Source organism: Macaca nemestrina, chromosome 20 (assembly GCF_043159975.1).
Source record: "Macaca nemestrina isolate mMacNem1 chromosome 20, mMacNem.hap1, whole genome shotgun sequence".
NCBI classification, from domain to species: domain Eukaryota; kingdom Metazoa; phylum Chordata; class Mammalia; order Primates; family Cercopithecidae; genus Macaca; species Macaca nemestrina.
Window position 1 is genome coordinate 21,256,610 of NC_092144.1, and position 23,293 is coordinate 21,279,902.

General features: G+C 39.5%; 2 protein-coding genes across 2 annotated transcripts in view; both read left to right on the forward strand.

Moving 5' to 3' along the window:
- The window catches only part of LOC105464255 (zinc finger protein 729-like), a 424,831-nt gene that overhangs the window by 231,992 nt on the left and 169,546 nt on the right, over nt 1–23,293 (forward strand).
- LOC139360528 (zinc finger protein 728-like) overlaps nt 1–23,293 on the forward strand; it is a 50,393-nt gene that overhangs the window by 20,014 nt on the left and 7,086 nt on the right. The window contains 1 exon segment of the mRNA XM_071088046.1: nt 1,285–1,458. Within this exon segment, the coding sequence (XP_070944147.1) occupies nt 1,285–1,458 (174 nt within the window).

The following is a 23,293-nucleotide window of genomic DNA, read 5'->3' on the forward strand; positions in this document are numbered from 1 at the left end:
TTCCCTTCAGTAATCTTCCTTCAAGTTTACAGTGACAGCCAAAGTACTGTTCATGGCATACAAGAGAGTGTGCAATCTGAGTGTTTTCGTTTTTGTTTTTGTGGACACACAGATGTTTGCATAATTTTAAGACACTCCACGTTAGACTATCTTTTAAGTTCTCTTTTTCCATCATCTCTGAAATGTGTGAGAGTAGTGATTTCTGTATTATTGGGTGTTTTTTGTTCATTTTTCTGCACATTTCATCCGGTTTTTATTATAGTCTTGAAATATAGTTTGAAATTATAAAGTATGGTGTCCTTCTGCTTTTTTCTTTTTCTTCAAGATTGCTTTAGCTATTCACAGTTTCTTGTAGTTTCATGTAAATTTTATGATTGTATTTTTCATTACTGTGAAAAAAAAACACTGGAATATTGATAGAAAGTTTATTGAATCTAGAGATCACTTTGGATAATATGGTGTTTTAGCGTTTATTCTTTGAATCGATAGAGAAAATGTATTTAAATTTATTTGTGTTTTCTTATTTTTCATTGATAAATCTTTCACTTGAAAAGTTTTTCAGTTCCTCGGTTAAATTTGTCCTCAGATATTTATTATTTTAGTGCTATTTTAAATAAGATTGTTTTCTTCCTCTATTTTATCAGATAGTTTAAGTGTATGGAATCATAACTTGTATGTTAATTTTATATTTTGCTAATTTACTGAGTGTATTTGTTAGTTTTAAAAGGTTTTAATGTACTATTTATGGTTTTATTATAGAGAGCATTGCATGATCTACAAGCAGCAATGTTTTACTTGTCTTCAATTTCAATGACTTTAAAAATTTTTTGACTAATTTTTCTTCCACATACATCAAGTGCTGTGTTAAAATAGAAGCTTTGACGATGGGCACAATATACTTTTGCTTGGTGTCTCAATTTGAAGGAGCAAACACCTCAAAGTTTTGATAAACTGGTTTCAGAGGGTAAAAATCTTCCTTTCTTGGGCCCCCAGGGTGATAGAATGCCCTCTGGGTTTGTAGTAGAGCGGGGTTGTAGCTTGGTCACAAAGCTGCTGGCTCTGCACTAGGGTCAGCTTATCATAAAGGACTTGGGTAGTTGTAATTCCCATTTTACTTTTGGACACAGTAAATATCCTTCAGGACTTTGCTCAGTAGGATAGATGCTAGGGCAGGTTTCTGCAGTCAGGTCTGCATATGGTGGGCTTTATATTAGGATGTGGATTAGTATGGCTTGTACTGAGTACCAGAGAGGATTTCTGAGGTCACTGTGGGTTTCTACATAGGCAGAACTGGCGATGAACTGTGGCTTAGGAAGCTGGAACTGAGTCATGGAACTGTTATTGGGACCAAGGTCTGCAGGCCTGCCAGCTTGGCTCTAAATGGGTATCTCTCCAGGCTTCTGGAAGACCAAGACCTCTCACAGACTGTGGCTGGGAGAAGTTTGGGATGCTTACAGAGTAAGTACAAAATTCTCAGTGGGATGGAGTTGGGTGGGACATTTTCTGGTCTGTAGTCAAGAGCAGGGGTCCTGTAGTTTGCCACCTAAATGAAAGCTTGCCTTCTGAAAAGGGTGCTCCTCAATCTTGGGCTCAGCAAAGTTTCACAATTCCCTCCCTGGATCTCAAAGCTCTCTTAAAGGCACTTATTTCCGAGATGGGGTCTCACTGCATAACCCAGGTTGGTCGTAATATTTTGGCCTGAAGCAATTCTCCAACCTTACTGTACCATGTAGCTGTCATTACAGATACTAACCATGATGCCTGATTCTCTCATTAACACATTTTTGTCATGGATGACTGACAAACTTACTTGCTGTTGGGGGTTAAGCAAATAGGGCACCTTTTTCTTTTTATCTGCTTCTAAGAGTGTAAATGCTTTCTATCTATCTATCTCTTACAATCTTTGTCTTTTTGTGGCTGACATTTCATTTTGCATAACGTTATCAAGATTTATCTTTATAATTGGTAGACTGTTTTCTGCTTTTTGAAAACTGAGTGATATTCCAGTATTTTTATATTTCAAATTGTATTTACTGAATGATTTGGTGACGGAAATTTGCATTGCCTTTACCTGTTAGCTTACAGTAATAATTATTGCTATGTAAATGACTCCTCATATGACCATACATGTTAAAGTATATATATATGGGTTGCATTCTATTTCATTAGTTTAATTTTCATCCTTATACCAGATTGTTTTAATTCTGTAGCTTTGTAATGTCTTTTGAAATCAGGAACTTTAATGCCTGCAGCATTCCTTTATTATTATTATTATTATTTTAAGATTGATGGGAACTCTTTTGCCTTTGGGGTTCGATATACTTTTGGGGTTGCTGTTTCTGTTTCTTCAAAAATACAATGAGAAATTTGAAAAACATTTCATTAAATTTGTAGATTACATTGACCAGGATTGACCAGGATGAACATCTTTACAATATTAACTATTACAACCTTTACATAAGAGCGTGCTCGAGTGTTTTGTTAAATTCCTATGTGTGTGTATATATATATATGGTTTTTTTTTTTTTTTTTGAGACGGAGTCTTGCTCTATCTCCAGGCTGGAGTGCAGTGGCACGATCTCGGCTCACTGCAACCTCTGCCTCCTGGGTTCAACCGATTCCTTTGCCTCAGCCTCCTGAGTAGCTGGGACTACAGATGTGTGCCACCAAGCCTGGCTAGTTTTTCACATTTTAGTAGAGACAGGGTTTCACTATGTTGGTCAGAATGGTCTTGATCTCCTGACCTCGTGATCCACCTGCCTCGGCCTCCCAAAGTGCTGGGATAACAGACGTGAGCCACCATGCCTCACATTTTTTTTTCTCCAGTTTCTATTATTGTTGTATACTTGCATTTGAGTTTAGTCATATAAAATAATTCATAAAATTTGTTTTAAAAAATTTGGTAAGACTTCTTTTTTGGCCTAAGAGGTGGTCTATCAAGAAATATGTTGTATGAGCTATTGAGAAGGGTGTGTATCCTGATGTTGAGGAGTGCTCTCTATACCTCTGTCAGAAATATTTGTTTTATACCACCTTTAAGTAGTCTGTTTCCTTATTAATATTCTGTTTTGATTTTTTTTAAATTATACTTTAAATTCTGGGGTACATGTGCAGAGCGTACAGGTTTGTTACATAGGTATGCACGTGCTCTGGTGGTTTGCTGTACCTATCAACCTGTTATCTACATTAGGTATTTTTCCTAATGTTATTCATCCACTAGCCTCCCACCCCACCACAGGCCCCGGTGTGTGATGTTCCCCTTCCTGTGTCCCTGTGTTGTCGTTGTTCAACTCCCACTTATGAGTGAGAACATGCTGTGTTTGGTTTTCTGTTCTTGTGTTAGTTTGCTGAGAATGATGGTTTCCAGCTTTATCCATGTCTCTGCAAAGGACATGAACTCATCCTTTTTTATGGCTGCATACTGTTACGTGGTGTGTATGTGCCACATTTTCTTTATCCAGTCTATTACTAATGGGCATTTGGGTGGGTTCCAAATCTTTGCTATTGTGAATAGTGCTGCAATAAACGTATGTGTGCATGTGTCTTTATAGTAGAATGATTTATAATTTTTTGGGTATATACCCAGTAATAGAATTGCTGAGTCAAATGGTATTTCTAGTTCTGGATCCTTGAGGAATTGCCACATTGTCTTCCACAATCGCCGAACTAATTTACACTCCAACCAACAGTGTAAAAGCATTCGTACTTCTCCACATCTTCTCGAGCATCTGTTATTTCCTGACATTTTAGTGATCACCATTCTAACTGGGATGAAATGGTATCTCATTGTGGTTTTCATTTGCATTTCTCTAATGACCCGTGATGATGAGCTTTTTTTCATACGTTTGTTGGCCACATAAATATCTTTTTTTGAGAAGTATCTGTTCATATCCTTTGCCCACTTTTTGATTTTTTTTTTTTCTTGTAAATTTGTTTAAGTTCTTTATAGATCCTGGATATTAGCCCTTTGTCAGATGGATATATTGGAAAATTTTTCTCCCATTCTGTAGGTTGCCTGTTCAATCTGATAGTTTCTTTTGCTGTGCAGAAGCTCTTTAGTTTAATTAGGTCCCATTTGTGAATTTGGCTTTTGTTGCCATTGCTTTTGGTGTTTTAGTTATGAAGTCTTTGCCCATGCCTGTGTCCTGAATGGCGTTGTCTAGGTTTTCTTTTAGGGTTTTTATGGTTTGAGGTGTTACATTTAAGTCTGTAATCCATCTTGAGTTAATTTTTCTATAAGGTATAAGGAAGGGGTCCAGTTTCAGGTTTCTGAATATGGCTAGCCAGTTTTTTCAACACGATTTATTAAATAGGGAATTCTTTCCCCATTGCTTGTTTTTTTCAGGTTTGTCAAAGATCAGATGGTTGTAGATGTGTGATGTTATTTCTGAGGCCTCTGTTCTGTTGCATTGATCTGTATATCTGTTTTGATACCAGTACCATACTGTTTTGGTTACTGTAGCCTTGTAATATAGTTTGAAGTCAGGTAGCATGATGCCTCCAGCTTTGTTCTTTTTGCTTAGGATTGTCTTGGCTATATGAGCTTTTTTTCTGGTTCCATATTAAATTCAGTTTTTTCAAAATCTGTGAAGAAAGTTAGTGGTAGCTTGATGGGGATAGCATTGAATCTAGAAATCACTTTGGGCAGTATGGCCATTTTCACGACATCAGTTCTTCCTATCCATGAGCATGGAATGGTCTTCCATTTGTTTGTGTCCTCTCTTACTTTCTTGAGCAGTGGTTTGTAGTTGTCCCTGAAGAGGTCCTTCACATCCCTTGGTAGTTGTATTTCTAGGTATTTTATTCTCTTTGTAGCAATTGTGAATGGGAGCTCAGTCATGATTTGTCTCTCTCTCTATTATTGGTGTATAGGAATGCTTGTGATTTTTGCACATTGATTTTATATCCTGAGAGTTTGCTGAAGTTGCTTATCAGCTTAAAGAGATTTTGGGCTGAGACAATGGCGTTTTCTAAATATACAATCATGTCATTTGCAAACAGAGAGAATTTGGCTTCCTCTTTTCCTATTTGAATACCCATTATTTCTTTTTCTTGCCTGATTGCCCTCATGAGAACTTCTAATACTATGCTGAATGGGAGTGGTGAGATTTAATTTAACATCCAAGTTAAATTAATCCTCCTCACCACGGATACCCCCCTCACTTAGGTGTCCCTTGTTCACCATCCTCCATGAAATCAATATCCCGCACAAGAGTGCTACTCTCCTCGCTCCGGGCCCATAAATCGTGGGGGTAGCTATAATGAACTGTATCCGGCATCTGGTTCTTTACCTCAGGGCCATATAACTAAGATCGCCCACACGTTCCCCTTAAATAAGACATCTCGATGGATCACGGGTCTATCACCCTATTAACCAGTCACGGGAGCTCTCCATGCATTTGGTATCTTTTATCTCTGGTCTGCACGCGACCCCATCGCAGAAAGCTGGTCCCGCCACAACACGTCCCGCAGAACCTGTCTTTGATTCCTAGTCCATGCCATTATTAATCGCACCTACGTTCAATATCCTAGCCCCACATAAGTTTTACAAGGTGTTATTTAATTCATGCTTGTAGGACATACCAATAATTACCATGTAATCCATTTTCAATCACACTGCAAATAACGCAGGAAACTATCAACAACCCCCCCCCACCCCCATCTCTGACTTCTTCTCCAAAAATTTACTCTTGCCAAACCCCAAAAACAAAAGCTTTCACACACCTAGCCAGAGATCGCGTTTTCATCTTTTAGGTGTGCACAACTTCAACTGCCATTTCCTCAACTAACACAAAATTACTTCACTTTACCCCTCTTAACTTCATCCCACTCCTTCTCTTTCCTACTTCCTTGCTCTCATGCACTTGTTCACTACTAAATATGGGCCCTCATTGTCACAACCCGAAAGACAGCACCTCACAACTATACTTCTCTCCGTGCTTATGTAGCTTAATTCACCTAAAGCAAGACACTGAAAATGTCTAGACGGACTTGCACACCCCATGAGCAAATAGGTTTGGTCCTGGCCTTTCTATTAGCTCTTAGCAAGATTACACATGCAAGCATCCCTGCCCCAGTGAAGACACCCGAGAAATCACTACGATCATATGGAGTAAGTATCAAGCACGCACAATGCAGCTCAAGACACTTTGCTCAGCCACACCCCCACGGGAGACAGCAGTGACAAACCTTTAGCAATAAATGAAAGTTTAACTAAGCTATGCTACAATCTAGGGTTGGTCAATTTCGTGCCAGCCACCGCGGCCATACGATTAACCCAAGCTAATAAAAACCGGCATAAAGGGTGTTTTAGATCTAGTCAAATAAAGCTAAACTCCATCTAAATTGTAAAACCTTAGCTGATGTAAAATAAACTACAAAAGTGGCTTTAAAATTTCTGAACACACAATAGCTAAGACTCAAATTGGGATTAGAGACCCCACTATGCTTAGCCCTAAACTTCAATAGTTAGAACAACAAAAGATTTATGGGTAGAGGTGACAAGCCTACCAAGCCTGGTGATAGCTGGTTATCCAAGATAGAATTTTAGTTCAACCTTAAGTTTACCTGTAGAACTACCCAATCCCCCTGTAAACTTAATTGTTAGTCTAAAGAGGGACAGCTCTTCAGACATCAGGAAAAAACCTTGTATAGAGAGTAAAAAATCTGACCTCCATAGTTGGCCCAAAAGCAGCCATCAATTAAGAAAGCGTTCAAGCTCCACATCAATTATATAAAAATTCCAAACACACCACTAAACTCCTTATTCCACATTGGATTAATCTATCATTTCATAGAAGCAACAATGCTAATATAAGTAACATGAACATTTTCTCCGCCGCATAAGCCTAAATCAGACCGAAAAACTTCACCGATGCTTAACAGCCTAACACTAACAAACAGAAACAAGTCAGTATTACTCACACTGTTAACCCGACACAGGCATGCTTTAAGGAAAGGTTAAAAAAAGTAAAAGGAACTCAGCAAACTTAACCCCGCCTGTTTACCAAAAACATCACCTCTAGCATTACCAGTATTAGAGGCACTGCCTGCCCGGTGACACATACTCAACGGCCGTGGTACCCTGACCGTGCAAAGGTAGCATAATCACTTGTTCCTTAAATGGGGACTCACATGAATGGCATCACGAGGGTTCAACTGTCTCTTACTTTCAACCAGTGAAATTGACCTATCCGTGAAGAGGCGGACATGAAACAATAAGACGAGAAGACCCTATGGAGCTTTAATTTATTAATGCAATCAAAACTATACAAATCCACAGACCCTTACACCACCACACCTGCATTAAAAATTTTTGGTTGGGGTGACCTCGGAGCATAACTAAACCTCCGAACAGCCTACGCTAAGACTACACAAGCCAAAGCGAACCAGCACCTGTAATTGACCCAATGACTTGACCAACGGAACAAGTTACCCTAGGGATAACAGCACAATCCTATTCCAGAGTCCATATCGACAATAGGGTTTACGACCTCGATGTTGGATCAGGACATCCTAATGGTACAGCAGCTATCAAGGGTTCGTTTGTTCAACGATTAAAGTCCTACGTGATCTGAGTTCAGACCGGAGTAATCCAGGTTGGTTTCTATCTATTCTATATTTCTCCCTGTATGAAAGGACAAGAGAAATAAGGCCCACTTCATAAAGTGCCCTCATTCCATAGATGACCTAATCTCAATCTAACAAAATAACACCAACCCAACCCAAAAACAGGGTTTGTTAAGATGGCAGAGCCCGGCAATTGCATAAAACTTAAAACTTTACAATCAGAGGTTCAACTCCTCTTCTTAACACCATGTCAACAACAAATCTCCTACTCCTTATTATATCCGTAATGGCCGCCATAGCATTCCTCACACTCATTGAACGAAAATTACTGGGCCACATACAACTACGCAAAGGACCAAACACCATTGGCCCCTATGGGTTGCTACAACCTTTCGCTGACGCCATAAAACTATTCACGGAAGAACCCTTAAAACCCTTAAAACGGTAACATTCTCTACATTACCGCACCAGCCTTGGCCTTTTCCATTGCTCTTCTCCTATGAACTCCCCTTCCCATACCCCATCCACTAATTAACTTCAATCTAGGACTTTTATTTATTCTAGCCACATCTAGTCTAACTGTCTACTCCATTTTATGATCAGGATGGGCATCAAACTCAAACTATGCACTAATCGGAGCACTATGAGCTGTCGCCCAAACAATCTCATATGAAGTCACTCTTGATATTATTCTCTTATCAGTCTTACTAATAAGCGGCTCATTTAATCTTCTCATACTTATCACAACACAAGAACACCTCTGACTCCTCCTACCATCATGACCCCTAGCCATAAAATGATTCACCTCCACATTAGCTGAAACAAACCGAGCTCCTTTCGACCTCATAGAAGGCAAATCGGAACTAGTCTCAGGCTTTAACATTGAATATGCCGCAGGCCCATTCACCCTGTTCTTCATGGCTGAGTACATAAATATCATTATAATAAATGCCCTAATAACCACAATCTTCGTAGGCACATTATACTCTATTAATTCCCCAGAACTATTTACAACGTGCTTTACCACCAAAACACTTCTTCTAACCTCATTATTTTTATGAATCCGAACGGCATATCCTCGATTCCGCCATGATCAACTTACACACTTACTATGAAAAAATTTCCTCCCACTTACACTCGCTCTTCTCATATGCTATATCTCAACACCTGTTGCAATCTCCAGTATTCCTCCGCAAACCTAGAAATATGTCTGACAAAAGAGTTACTTTGATAAAGTAAATGATAGAGGCCCTAATCCTCTTATTTCTAGGATTATAGGTATCAAACCTACCCCTGAGAACCCAAATTTCTCCATGCTACCTACCACACTCCATCCTAAGTAAGGTCAGCTAAATAAGCTATTGGGCCCATACCCCGAAAATGTTGGTTATACCCTTCCCGTACTAATTAACCCACTAGCCCAACTTATTGTCTACCTCACCATAATCACAGGCACTCTCATTACAACGCTAAGCTCACACTGATTCCTCGCCTGAGCAGGCCTAGAAATAAATATACTAGCTTTCATCCCAATTCTAATCAAAAAAACAAACCCCCGTTCTACAGAAGCCGCTATTAAATATTTCCTAATACAATCCACCGCATCTATAATCCTCATAATAGCAATTATCTCCAACAACCTACTCTCCAGATGCTGAACCACAACAGACAACATCAACCAACTTTCATCTCTAGCCATCACAACAGCCCTAGCCATAAAATTAGGAATAGCCCCCTTCCACTTTTGAATCCCAGAAGTCACCCAAGGGACATCTTTAATTTCTGGCCTGCTCCTCCTCACATGACAAAAACTAGCTCCCATCTCAATTATATACCAAATACATTCTTCAACCAATACAGATATTCTCCTGACCCTCTCTACTCTATCTGTTATAATAGGCAGCTGAGGAGGCCTTAACCAAACACAACTACGCAAAATCATGGCATATTCTTCAATTACTCACACAGGCTGAATAATAACACTAACCTACAACCCAAATATCACAATCTATTACCTAACCATATACACTATTATGACAACTACGGCATTCCTAACTCTCAACCTAAACTCAAATACCACAACTCTTATACTATCCTGCACTTGAAACAAACTAACCTGACTAATACCATTAATATCAACCACCCTCCTATCCATGGGAAGCTTACCCCCACTAATCTGTTTCCTACCCAAATGAATTACCATTCAAGAACTTACAAAAAGCAATAACTTCATCATCCCCTCCATTATAATTACCATAACCCTACTCAACTTATACTTTTATATACGCCTAATTTATACCACCTGCATAACAATATTCCCTACATCCAACAATACAAAAATAAAATGACAATTCGAAAATACAAAACCCATACTCCTCATCCCCCTACTCATTATCCTCACCACCCTCCTCTTAACAATTTCTCCACTAACCCTAGTCATCCTCTAGAAATTTAGGTGAAGTAAGACCAAGGACCTTCAAAGCCCTCAGTAAGTTAAACCACGCTTAATTTCTGAAATATATAAGGACTGCAGATTCTATTCCACATCAAATGAATGCAAATCAATTACTTTAATTAAGCTAAGCCCTTACTGGATTAATGGGACTCAAACCCATAAAATTTTAGTTAACAGCTAAATACTCTAACCACTGGCTTTAATCTACTTCTCCCGCCGCAGGGAAAAAAGTCGGGGAGAAGCCCCGGCAGAAATTAACTGCTCCCTTGAATTTGCAATTCAACATGAAAATCACCTCGGAGCTGGTAAAAAGAGAACTTTAATCTCTGTCTTTAGGTTTACAGCCTAATGCTTACTCAGCCATTCTACCCCCCTCCCCCACCTATGTTCGCCTACCGTTGGCTGTTCTCAACAAACCACAAAGATATTGGAACCCTTTACCTACTGTTCGGCACATGGGCCGGGATCATAGGCACAGCTCGAAGCCTTCTTGTTCGAGCTGAACTGGGTCAACCAGGCAGCCTATTAGGCAACGACCATATCTACAATGTTATCGTTACAGCCCATGCGTTTGTCATAATTGTCTTTATAGTTATACCCATCATAATCGGAGGTTTCGGAAACTGATTAGTACCACTAATAATTGGTGCCCCCGACATGGCTTTCCCCCGCCTAAACAATATGAGTTTTTGACTTCTCCCCCCTTCCTTTCTACTGTTACTGGCATCTGCGGCAGTAGAAGCCAGTGCTGGGACAGGTTGAAGAGTTTATCCTCCTTTAGCAGGAAATTTCTCCCACCCAGGAGCTTCCGTAGATCTAACTATCTTCTCACTTCACCTAGCAGGCATCTCCTCCATCCTAGGGGCTATAAACTTCATTACCACTATTATCAACATAAAACCCCCTGCAATATCTCAATATCAAACCCCCTTATTCATCTGGTCAGTGTTAATCACAGCCATCCTTTTACTCCTCTCTCTACCAGTACTAGCTGCCGGCATTACTATATTACTAACAGACCGTAATCTAAATACCACTTTCTTTGATCCTGCCGGAGGGGGGGGATCCTATCTTGTATCAACATCTATTCTGATTTTTCGGCCACCCCGAAGTCTATATCCTCATTCTACCTGGATTTGGGATAATCTCTCATATTGTGACATATTACTCCAGAAACAAAGAGCCATTTGGCTACATAAGTATAGTTTGAGCTATAATGTCAATCGGGTTTTTAGGCTTTATTGTATGAGCCCATCATATATTTGCAGTAGGAATAGGTAGACACACGAGCCTACTTCACTTCCGCCACTATAATTATTGCAATTCCCACTGGCATTAAAGTCTTCAGCTGACTTGCCACGCTTCACGGAGGCAATATCAAATGATCTCCCGCAATACTTTGAGCTCTAGGCTTTATTTTTCTCTTTACCATAGGGGGCTTAACCGGTATCGTGTTAGCAAACTCATCATTAGACATTGTACTACACGATACGTACTATGTTGTTGCACACTTTCACTATGTACTATCGATAGGAGCTGTATTTGCTATCATAGGAGGCTTCATTCATTGATTCCCCTTATTTTCAGGCTATACTCTAGACAAAACTTATGCCAAAGCCCACTTCACCATCCTATTTGTAGGTGTAAATTTAACCTTCTTCCCACAACATTTCCTCGCCTTATCCGGAATACCCCGACGCTACTCTGACTACCCCGATGCCTATACCAGATGAAATATCTCATCCATAGGCTCCTTCATTTCCCTAGTAGCAGTAATACTAATAATCTACATAACCTGAGAAGCCTTCGCCTCAAAACGTAAAGTCTCATTAATTGAAGAGCCCTCTACCAACCTAGAGTGACTGCATGGTTGCCCTCCACCCTACCATACATTTGAAGAACCAACCTACATTAAACTAAACGAAAAAGGAAAGAATTGAACCTCCTAAAACTGGTTTCAAGCCAGCCCTGTGACCTCCACAACTTTTTCAATAAGATATTAGAAAAACTATTTCATAGCTTTGTCAAAGCTAAATCATAGGTTAAACCCTATATATCTTTTTTTTTTTTTTTTTTTTTTTTGAGACGGAGTCTTGCTCTGTCACCCAGGCTGGAGTGCAGTGGCCGGATCTCAGCTCACTGCAAGCTCCTCCTCTCGGGTTCACGCCATTCTCCTGCCTCAGCCTCCCAAGTAGCTGGGACTACAGGCACCTGCCACTTCGCCCGGCTAGTTTTTTGTATTTTTTAGTAGAGACGGGGTTTCACTGTATTAGCCAGGATGGTCTCGATCTCCTGACCTCGTGATCCGCCCGTCTCGGCCTCCCAAAGTGCTGGGATTACAGGCTTGAGCCACCGTGCCCGGCCAAACCCTATATATCTTATATGGCTCACTCAGTTCAACTAGGCCTACAAGTTGCTATATCCCCTATCATAGAAGAATTAATTGCTTTTCATGACCACACTTTTATAATTGTATCCTTAATTAGCTTTCTAGTCCTATATGCCCTGTCTTCAGCTCTCAGAACAAAACTAACCAACACCAATATCACGGACGCCCAAGAAATAGAAACCATTTGAACCATCTTACCCACAATCATTTTAATCTTAATTGCTCTTCCATCCCTGCAAATCCTATATCTAACAGACGAGATCAACTACCCCTCTTTTACTATTAAATCAATTGGACACCAATGATACTGAACCTACGAATACACAGATTACGGAGGATTAATCTTTAACTCTTATATACTCCCCCCATTGTTCTTAAACCCAAGAGACCTTCGACTTCTAGAAGTTGACAACCGAGTAGTTCTCCCAATTGAAGCCCCTGTCCGAATAATAATTACATCTCAAGACGTCCTACACTCATGAACAATTCCTACTCTAGGCCTAAAAACAGATGCAGTTCCTGGACGCCTGAATCAAACCACCTTCACCGCTACACGACCAGGTGTATACTACGGACAATGCTCAGAAATCTGCGGTGCTAACCACAGCTTCATACCCATTGTCACAGAATTGATTCCACTAAAAATTTTTGAGATAGGGCCTATATTTACCCTATAGACCCCCCCCCCACATCTCACTCCATAACTCTCTGCAAAATATTCTTATAATACACTGTACAGCTATCCTAGCATTAACCTTTTAAGTTAAAGATCGAGAGAAATACCCTGTCTGCAGTGAAATTCCTCAACTAGATACATCCGTATGGTTTACTATCATCATAACTATACTCCCCACACTATTTCTTATTATACAATTAAAACTACTAAACACAAACTACTACCCACCTCCCCTACAAAAGAATCCCAATACACAAACCTACAATAACCCCTGACAATTGAAATGAACGAAAATCTATTTGCCCCATTTACCTCTCCAACAATCCTAGGCCAACTTGCTGCAGTACTCATCATTTTACTCCCCGCGCTACTATTTCCAACCTCCAAACACCTTATTAATAATCGACTAATTGCCATCCAACAAAACCTAATCCAACTAACCCTAAAACAAATAATAATATCCCATAATACCAAAGGACAAACCTGGTCCCTAATACTAACATCTTTAATTATTTTTATCTCAATAACCAATCTTCTCGGACTTCTACCCTACTCATTTACACTCACCACCCAACTATCTATAAACCTAGCCATAGCAATTCCCCTATGAGCAGGGACAGTAATCATAGGCCTTCACTTCAAAACTAAAAGCTCTCTGGCCCACTTCCTACCACAAGGCACACCCACTCCCCTTATTCCTATACTAGTAATTATTGAAACAATCAGTCTATTTATGCAACCAGTTGCCCTAGCCGTACGCTTAACCGCCAGTATCACAGCTGGCCATCTACTATTGCACCTAATAGGAAGTGCTGCACTAACATTATCAACCATCAACCTCCCTATCACCTCACTAATCTATGCACTTCTAGTACTATTGACCATTCTAGAAATCGCAGTGGCCCTAATCCAAGCCTATGTCTTCACACTATTAATCATCCTTTATCTATGTGATAACACTTAATGACCCACCAATCTCATGCCTATCACATAGTTAAACCTAGCCCCTGACCACTAACAGGGGCTCTCTCAGCCCTGTTAACAACATCAGGCTTAATTATATGATTTCACTTTTACTCCACCACTCTACCAATGCTAGGCCTACTAACCAGCGTGTTAACCATATACCAATGATGGCATGACATTATTCGAGAAAGCACCTACCAAGGCCACCACACAATACCTGTCCAAAAAAGCCTTCATTATGGAATAGTCCTTTTTATCATCTCAGAAATCCTCTTCTTCACCGGTTTCTTCTGAGCATTCTACCACTCGAGCCTTGCTCCCACCCCACACCTAGGAGGACACTGACCACCAACAGGAATTACTACCCTAAATCCCCTAGAAATGCCCCTTTTAAACACCTCCATACTACTTGCATCAGGAGTTACAATCACCTGGGCCCACCACAGCCTAATAGAAAGTAATGGAAAACAAACAATCCAAGCTTTACTCATTACAATCCTACTAGGCATCTACTTCACCCTACTACAAATTTCAGAGTACTTTGAAGCGCCCTTCACTGTTTCCGATGGTATCTATGGCTCAGCATTCTTTATCACCACAGGCTTCCATGGACTTCACGTCATCATCGGATCTACATTCCTTATTACCTGCCTTATCTGTCAACTATTATACCACTTCACATCAAACCACCATTTTGGATTCGAAGCCGCTGCTTGATATTGACACTTTGTAGATGTGGTCTGATTATTCCTTTATATCTCTATCTACTGATGAGGATCCTACTCTTTTAGTATAATTAGTACAGTTGACTTCCAATCAACTAGTTTCGATACTATTCGAAAAAGAGTAATTAACCTAGCATTAGCACTGACAATTAATACCCTTCTGACCCTCCTGCTAATATTTATCATATTCTGACTACCCCAGCTGAACTCTTATGCAGTAAAAACCGATCCTTACGAATGTGGCTTTGACCTTCTAAACCCTGCCCGCATTCCCTTCTCCATAAAATTTTTCTTAGTCGCCATTACCTTCCTACTATTTGACCTAGAAATTGCCCTACTACTACCCCTACCATGAGCTCTCCAAACAACAGATCTTCCAACCATGCTTAAATCATCAGTTACACTAATTATTGTCCTAACCCTAAGCCTAGCCTACGAATGAACTCAAAAAGGACTGGATTGAACTGAATTGGTAAGTAGTTTAAACAAAACAAATGATTTCGACTCATTAGATTGTGATAACCATACTAACCAAATGCCTTTCATCTATATAAGTGTTACACTAGCATTTATAATCTCACTCCTAGGTATGTTAACCTATCGCTCACATCTAATATCCTCCCTATTATGCCTAGAAGGAATATTATCATCACTGTTTATTATAAGTACTCTTATAGCTTTAAACATGCACTCCTTACTAGCTAACATTATACCCATCGCCTTACTAGTATTTGCTGCTTGCGAAGCAGCAGTCGGTCTTGCCCTACTAATCTCAATCTCTAACACATATGGTCTAGACTATATCCACAACCTAAATTTACTTCATTGTTAAAAATAGTTATCCCCACAATTACACTACTACCAACAACGTGATTTTCCAAAAATAGCATAATCTGAATTAACCTTAGCGTACATAGCCTAACCATCAGTATTATCCCCTTATTATTTTTCAACCAAACCAGCAACAATCTCCTCAACTACTCAATCCATTTATCTTCTGACCCTCTAACGACACCTCTCCTAATATTAACTGCCTGACTCCTGCCCCTTATAATTACAGCAAGCCAATATCACTTACATAATGAATCCCCCTCACGAAAAAATTCTCTCTCTCCATGTTAATATTCCTACAAATCTCTCTAATTTTAACATTCATAGCCACAGAACTATTCATATTTTATATTCCATTCGAAACCAGTCTCATTCCTACCCTAATCATCATCATCCGATGAGGCAGCCAAGCAGAACGCCTTAACGCAGGCACATATTTCCTATTCTATACACTAACTGGCTCTCTCCCCCTACTCATTATGTTAATCTATACCTATAATAGTTTGGGTTCACTAAACATCATGCTACTCACGCTCATGCCTCAAAAACTAACAACCACTTGATCCCACAATCTTACCTGACTAGCATGCATAATAGCCTTCATAGTAAAAATACCCCTGTACGGCTTACACTTATGACTCCCGAAAGCCCATGTTGAAGCCCCCATTGGTGGATTAATAGTCCTTGCCGCAGTACTCCTAAAACTAGGTGGCTACAGCATGATACGACTCACCTCTATCCTTAACCCTACAACAGAACATATAACCTACCCCTTCCTTATACTATCCCTATGGAGCATAATCATAACAAGCTCTACCTGTCTTCGACAGACAGACCTAAAATCACTCATCGCATACTCCTCCATAAGCCACATAGCCCTAGTAATCATAGCCTCCCTCATTCAAACCCCCTGAAGCTTCATTGGTGCAACTGTTCTTATAATCACCCACGGACTCACCTCATCCATATTATTTTGCCTAGCAAACTCAAACTATGAACGAACCCACAGCCGCATTATACTACTTTCCCGAGGACTCCAAATACTATTTCCATTAATAACCTTTTGATGATTTGCAGCAAACCTTACCAACATCGCCCTACCCCCTGCTATTAACCTAGTAGGAGAACTCCTTGTAATAATAACCTCATTCTCCTGATCATACATCACCATTACGCTTACAGGACTTAATATGCTAATTACAGCCCTCTACTCCCTCTATATATTTATCACAACACAACGAGGAATACTTACATATCACACTACTAATATAAAACCTTCCTTTACACGAGAAAACATACTAATATTCATACACCTTTCCCCTATTATACTCCTGTCCCTTAACCCTAATGTTATTCTAGTTTTCACCTCCTGTAAATATAGTTTAGCCAAAACATTAGATTGTGGATCTAACCATAGAGGCCTGCCACTTCTTATTTACCGAGAAAGCTAGCAAGGGCTGCTAACCCATGTCTCCGTTTTTAATAAATACGGCTTTCCCAACTTTTGAAGGATTACAGTTATCCATTGGCCTTAGGAACCAAAAACATCGGTGCAACTCCAAATAAAAGTAACAACCATGTACACCTCCATTACCATAACAATCCTAACCACTCTAATTCTACCAATTGCTATTACCTTTATTAATCCCAACAAAAAGCACCTATACCCATACTACGTAAAAACAACTATGATATATTCTTTCACCATTAGCCATCTCCCCATAATCTTGTATATTCTCCTGGACCAAGAAGCAATTATCTCAAACTGACATTGAATAACAATCCAAACATTAGAATTAACACTAAGCTTCAAATTTGATTACTTCTCCATAATATTTATCCCAATTGCACTATTCATTACTTGATCTATTATAGAATTCTCACTATGATATATAAGTTCAGACCCAAACATTAATCAATTCTTTAAGTACCTTCTCACATTTCTCATCACCATACTAATTTTAATCACTGCCAACAACCTCTTTCAACTTTTCATTGGCTGAGAAGGCATAGGAATTATATCCTTCTTATTAATTAGCTGATGGTACACTCGAATAGAAGCCAACACAGCAGCCACTCAGGCAATCTTATACAACCGTATTGGCGATATCGGCTTTATCCTAAGCATAACATGGTTCATCCTACATTACAACTCATGAGACTTTCAACAAATGTTTATCCTAAACCCCAACCCAAGTCTTCTCCCACTAATAGGTATTCTCCTGGCAGCAACAGGAAAATCAGCCCAATTTGGTCTTCACTCTTGACTACCTTCCACCATAGAAGGCCCAACACCAGTCTCAGCTCTACTCCACTCCAGCACGATAGTTGTCGCCGGAGTATTCCTGCTCATCCGTTCCACCCTCTAATAGAAAATAATACATTAATCCAAAGCCTTACATTGTGCCTAGGAGCCATTACCACCACATTCATAGCAGTTTGCGCCCTAACACAAAACGATATTAAAAAAATCGTAGCCTTTTCCACCTCAAGCCAACTGGGCCTCATAATAGTTACTATCGGCATCAACCAACCATACCTAGCGTTTCTACATATCTGCACCCATGCCTTCTTCAAAGCTATATTATTCATCTGCTCTGGATCCATTATTCATAACCTAAACAACGAACAAGACATTCGAAAAATAGGAGGGTTATTTAAAACAATACCCCTTACTTCAACCTCCCTATTTATTGGCAACTTAGCACTTGCAGGCATACCCTACCTCACAGGCTTCTACTCCAAAGACCTCATCATCAAAACCGCAAACATGTCGTATACCAACGACTGAGCCCTATCTATCACTCTCATTGCCACATCCCTAACTAGTGCTTCCAGCACCCGAACTATCTTTATAACCCTAACAGGACAACCCGGCTTCCCAACCTCAATCTATATTAACGAGAACGACCCCACCTTATTAAAACCAATCAAACGCCTCACTATCGGCAATATACTAGCAGGATTTCTTATGACCAACAATATCTCCCCTACTTCACTCCCCCAACCAACAATACCTCACCATCTAAAACTCTCAGCCCTATATCTAACCACCCTGGGCTTTCTAGTAGCCCTAGACCTTGCCCTTATAACCAACAAACTTAAAATAAACATGCCATCACACACATTTAAATTCTCCAACATATTAGGATATTACCCTATCACAATTCACCATATAACCTCCTACCAAAATCTACTTATGAGCCAAAACCTATCCTTCCTCTTACTAGACTTAACCTGACTGGAAAAATCTATAACCAAAACAATTTCACATATCCACACTACCATCTCCACCATCACAACCACCCAAAAAGGCATAATCAAACTTTACTCCCTCTCCTTTCTTATTCCCCTCATTCTAACTTTATTCCTAATAACATAATCTATTACCCGAGTAATCTCAATAATAATGTACACACCAACAAACAACGTTCAACCAGTAACCACTACCAATCAACGTCCATAGTCATACAAAGCACCTGCACCAATAGAATCCCCTCGAACTAACCCCGACCCCTCACCCTCAAAAATCACCCAATCCCCCATACTATTAAAGTTAACCACCACCACTAAATCATCAAAATCTGTAACTCATAAAATTAAACCCACCTCCATCGCTAATCCTACCAGAAAACTCACAAAAACCTCAAGCCCCGATCCCCATGTTTCAGGATACTCCTTAATAGCCATCGCCATAGTATACCCAAAAACAACTATCACACCCCCCAAATAAACTAAAAACATCATTAAACCCATATACGCTCCCCCACAATTCAAAATAATCACACAACCAACTATACCACTAACAATTAATGCCAACCCTCCATAAATAGGAGAGGGTTTAGAAGAAAACCCCACAAACCCCATAACTAATGATACGTTTAACAAAAATAAAATATATGTCATTGTTCTCACGTGGACTCCAACCATGACCAATGATATGAAAAACCATCGTTGTACTTCAACTACAAAAACATTAATGACCCCAATACGCAAATCCCACCCAATCCTAAAAATAATTAACCACACCTTCATTGACCTACCCACCCCACCTAACATTTCTATATGATGAAACTTCGGCTCACTTCTTGCAACCTGCCTAATTCTACAAATTATTACAGGACTATTCCTGGCAATACACTACTCACCAGACACTTCCTCCGCCTTCTCCTCAATCGCACACATCGTCCGAGAGGTAAATAACGGCTGAATCCTTCGCTACCTCCACGCCAACTGTGCCTCCATACTCTTCATCTGCCTTTTTCTACATGTAGGCCGAGGCCTCTACTACGGCTCCTTTCTTCTCACAGAAACTTGAAACACTGGCATCACACTTCTACTCATAACCATAGCAACAGCCTTCGTGGGCTATGTACTCCCATGAGGCCAAATATCATTCTGAGGCACCACCGTAATTACAAACCTACTATCAGCAATCCCATACATCGGAACCAATCTCGTCCAATGAGTTTGAGGTGGATATTCTATTGAAAACCCCACCCTCACACGATTCTTTACCCTTCACTTTATCCTACCTTTCATTATCACAGCCTTGACTACTCTACACCTATTATTTCTACACGAAACAGGATCAAATAATCCCTGCGGAATTTCCTCTCACTCCGATAAAATCGACTTCCACCCCTACTACACAATTAAGGACATCCTAGGCCTAGCCCTCTTTTTCACAACCTTAATAACATTAGTATTATTCACGCCTGACCTTCTAAGCGATCCAAACAACTACATCCCAGCCAACCCCCTAAGCACGCCTCCACACATTAAACCAGAATGATACTTCTTATTCGCATATGCAATTCTACGATCCATTCCTAATAAACTAGGAGGGGTGTTAGCACTCCTCCTATCAATCCTTATCTTATTATTCATACCCACTCTCCACAAATCCAAACAACAAAGTATGGCATTCCGCCCACTCAGCCAGTTCCTATTTTGACTCCTAATCACAATTCTACTAACTCTTACCTGAATCGGAAGTCAACCAATAAGCCAACCCTTTATGACTACTGGACAAGTAGCATCCGTAATACATTTCACCACAATTCTAGTTTTAATACCACTTGCCTCCCTAATTGAAAACAACCTGCTCAAATGAACCTGCCCCCGTAGTATAAATAAATACACCAGTCTTGTAAACTGAAAATGGAAAACTTCTCCCTAGGGCAACTCAGAAAGAAAGTACTTAACTTCACCACCAACACCCAAAACTGGCATTCTAACTTGAACTACTTTCTGTCTTTTATGGTATGCAAGCTTTAAATGCAACTTAAGTGTTAAACATTTCAATAAACTTTTATGTAAATCGTGCATTACTGTTAGCCAACATGAATACTATATAGTACTATATATGTTTAACTGTACATAGCACATATTCTTACATACTTACTAAACACAGTCCCACAACATGCTTACAAGCAAGCACTCTAATAGATCAATCAACTGTAACACATAACAACAAGACTCAAAGCTCAAGCATCACAACCCGAATATCAACTAACCTATTGTTCATTTACAGTACATAGTACAATAAATCGTTCACCGGACATAGCACTTCCAAGTTAAATTAATCCTCCTCACCTCCTTGTCTTGTGCAGGTTTTCAAAGGGAATGCTTCTGGTTTTTGCCCATTCAGTATGATATTGTCTCTGGGTTTGTCATAAATAGCCCTTATTATTTTGAGATACGTTCCATCAATACCTAGTTTATTGAGTTTTTAGGACGAATGGGGTGTTGAAATTTATCGAAGGCCTTTTCTGCATCTATTGAGATAATCATGTGGTTTTTGTCATTGGTTCTGTTTATGTGATGGATTATGTTTATTGATTTGCCTATGTTGAACCACCCTTGCATCTCAGGGATGAAGCCAACTTGATCATGGTAGATAAGCTTTTTGATGTGCTGCTGTATTCAGTTTGCCAGTATTTTATTGAGGATTTTTACATCCATGTTCATCAGGGATATTGGCTTGAAATTTTTTTGCTGTTGTTGTGTCTCTGCCAGGTTTTTGTATTGGGATGATGCTGGCCTCATAAAATGAGTTAGGGAGGCTTCCCTCTTTTTCTATTGTTTGGAATAGTTTCAGAAAGAATAGGTCAGCTCGTCTTTGTACCTCTGGCAGAGTTCAGCTGTGAATCCATCAGGTTCTGGACATTTTCTATTGGTAGGCTAATAATTACTGCCTCAGTTTCAGAACTTGTTATTGGCCTCTTCAGGATTTATTTTATTTTTATTTTTTGGGTTTTTTTTTTTTTTTTTTTTTTTTTTGTCGCTCTCTCCTTCTGTTCTGCTCTTAGTTATTTGTTATGTTCTGCTAGGGTTTGAATTTGTTTGTTCTTGCTTCTCTAGTTCTTTTAATTGTGATTTTAGCATGTCTATTTTAGATCTTTCTTGCTTTCTCCTGTGGGCATTTAGTGCTGTAAATTTTCCTCTAGACATTGCTTTGTCATAGTCCCAGAGATTCTGGTATTTTGTGTCTTTGTTCTCATTGGTTTCAAAGAACTTTTTAAGTTCTACTTTCATTTAATTATTGACCCTGTAGTCATTCAGGAGCAGGTTGTTCAGTTTCCATGTAGTTGTGCGATTTTTAGTGAGTTTCTTAATCCTGAGTTCTAATTTGATTGCAGTGGTCTGAGAGACTGTTATGATTTCCATTCTTTTACATTTGCTGAGGAGTGTTTTGCTTCCAATTATGTGGTCAGTTTTAGAATAAGTGCGATGTGGTGCTGAGAAGAATGTGTATTCTGTTGATTTGTGGCAAAGAGTTCTGTAGATGTCTATTAGGTCTGCTTGGTCCAGAGTTGAGTTCACATCCTGAATATCCTTGTTAGTTTTCTGTCTCATTGATCAGGCTAATATTGACAGTGGGATGTTAAAGTCTCCCACTGTTATAGTGTGGGAATCTATGTCTCTTTGTAGGTCCCTAAGAACTTGCTTTATGATTCTAGGTGCTCCTGTATTGGGTGCATATATATTTAGGATAGTTATCTCTTGTTGTTGCATTGACCCCTTTACCATTATGTAATGCCCATCTTTGTCTCTTTTGATCTTTATTGGTTTAACGTCTGTTTTATCAGAGACTGGGATTGCAACCCCGGATTTTTTCTTTTTTTTCTTTCCATTTGCTTGGTAAATATTCCTCCATCCATTTATTTTGAGTCTATATGTGTCTTTGCACATATAGACTGAAATACAGCACTTAGATGGATCTTGACTCTTTATTCAATTTGCCAGTCTGTGTCTTTTAATTGGAGCATTTAGCCCTTGTATTTAAGGTTAATATTGTTATGTCATTATGATGCTAGCTGGTTATTTTGCCCATTAGCTGATGCAGTTTCTTCATAGTGTCGATGGTCTTCACAATTTGGTATGTTTTTGCAGGGGCTGGTACCAGTTGTTCCTTTGTGTGTTTAGTGCTTCCTTCAGGAGTTGTTGTAAGGCAGGCCTGGTGGTGACAAAGTCTCTCAGCATTTGCTTGTCTGTAAAGAATTTTATTTCTCCTTCACTTATGAAACTTAGTTTGACTGGATATGAAATTCTGGGTTGAAAATTCCTTTCTTTAAGAATGCTGAATATTGGCTCCCCACTCTCTTCTGGCTTGTAGGGTTTCTACAGAGAGATCCACTGTTAGTCTGATGGGCTTCCATTTGTGGATAACCCGACCT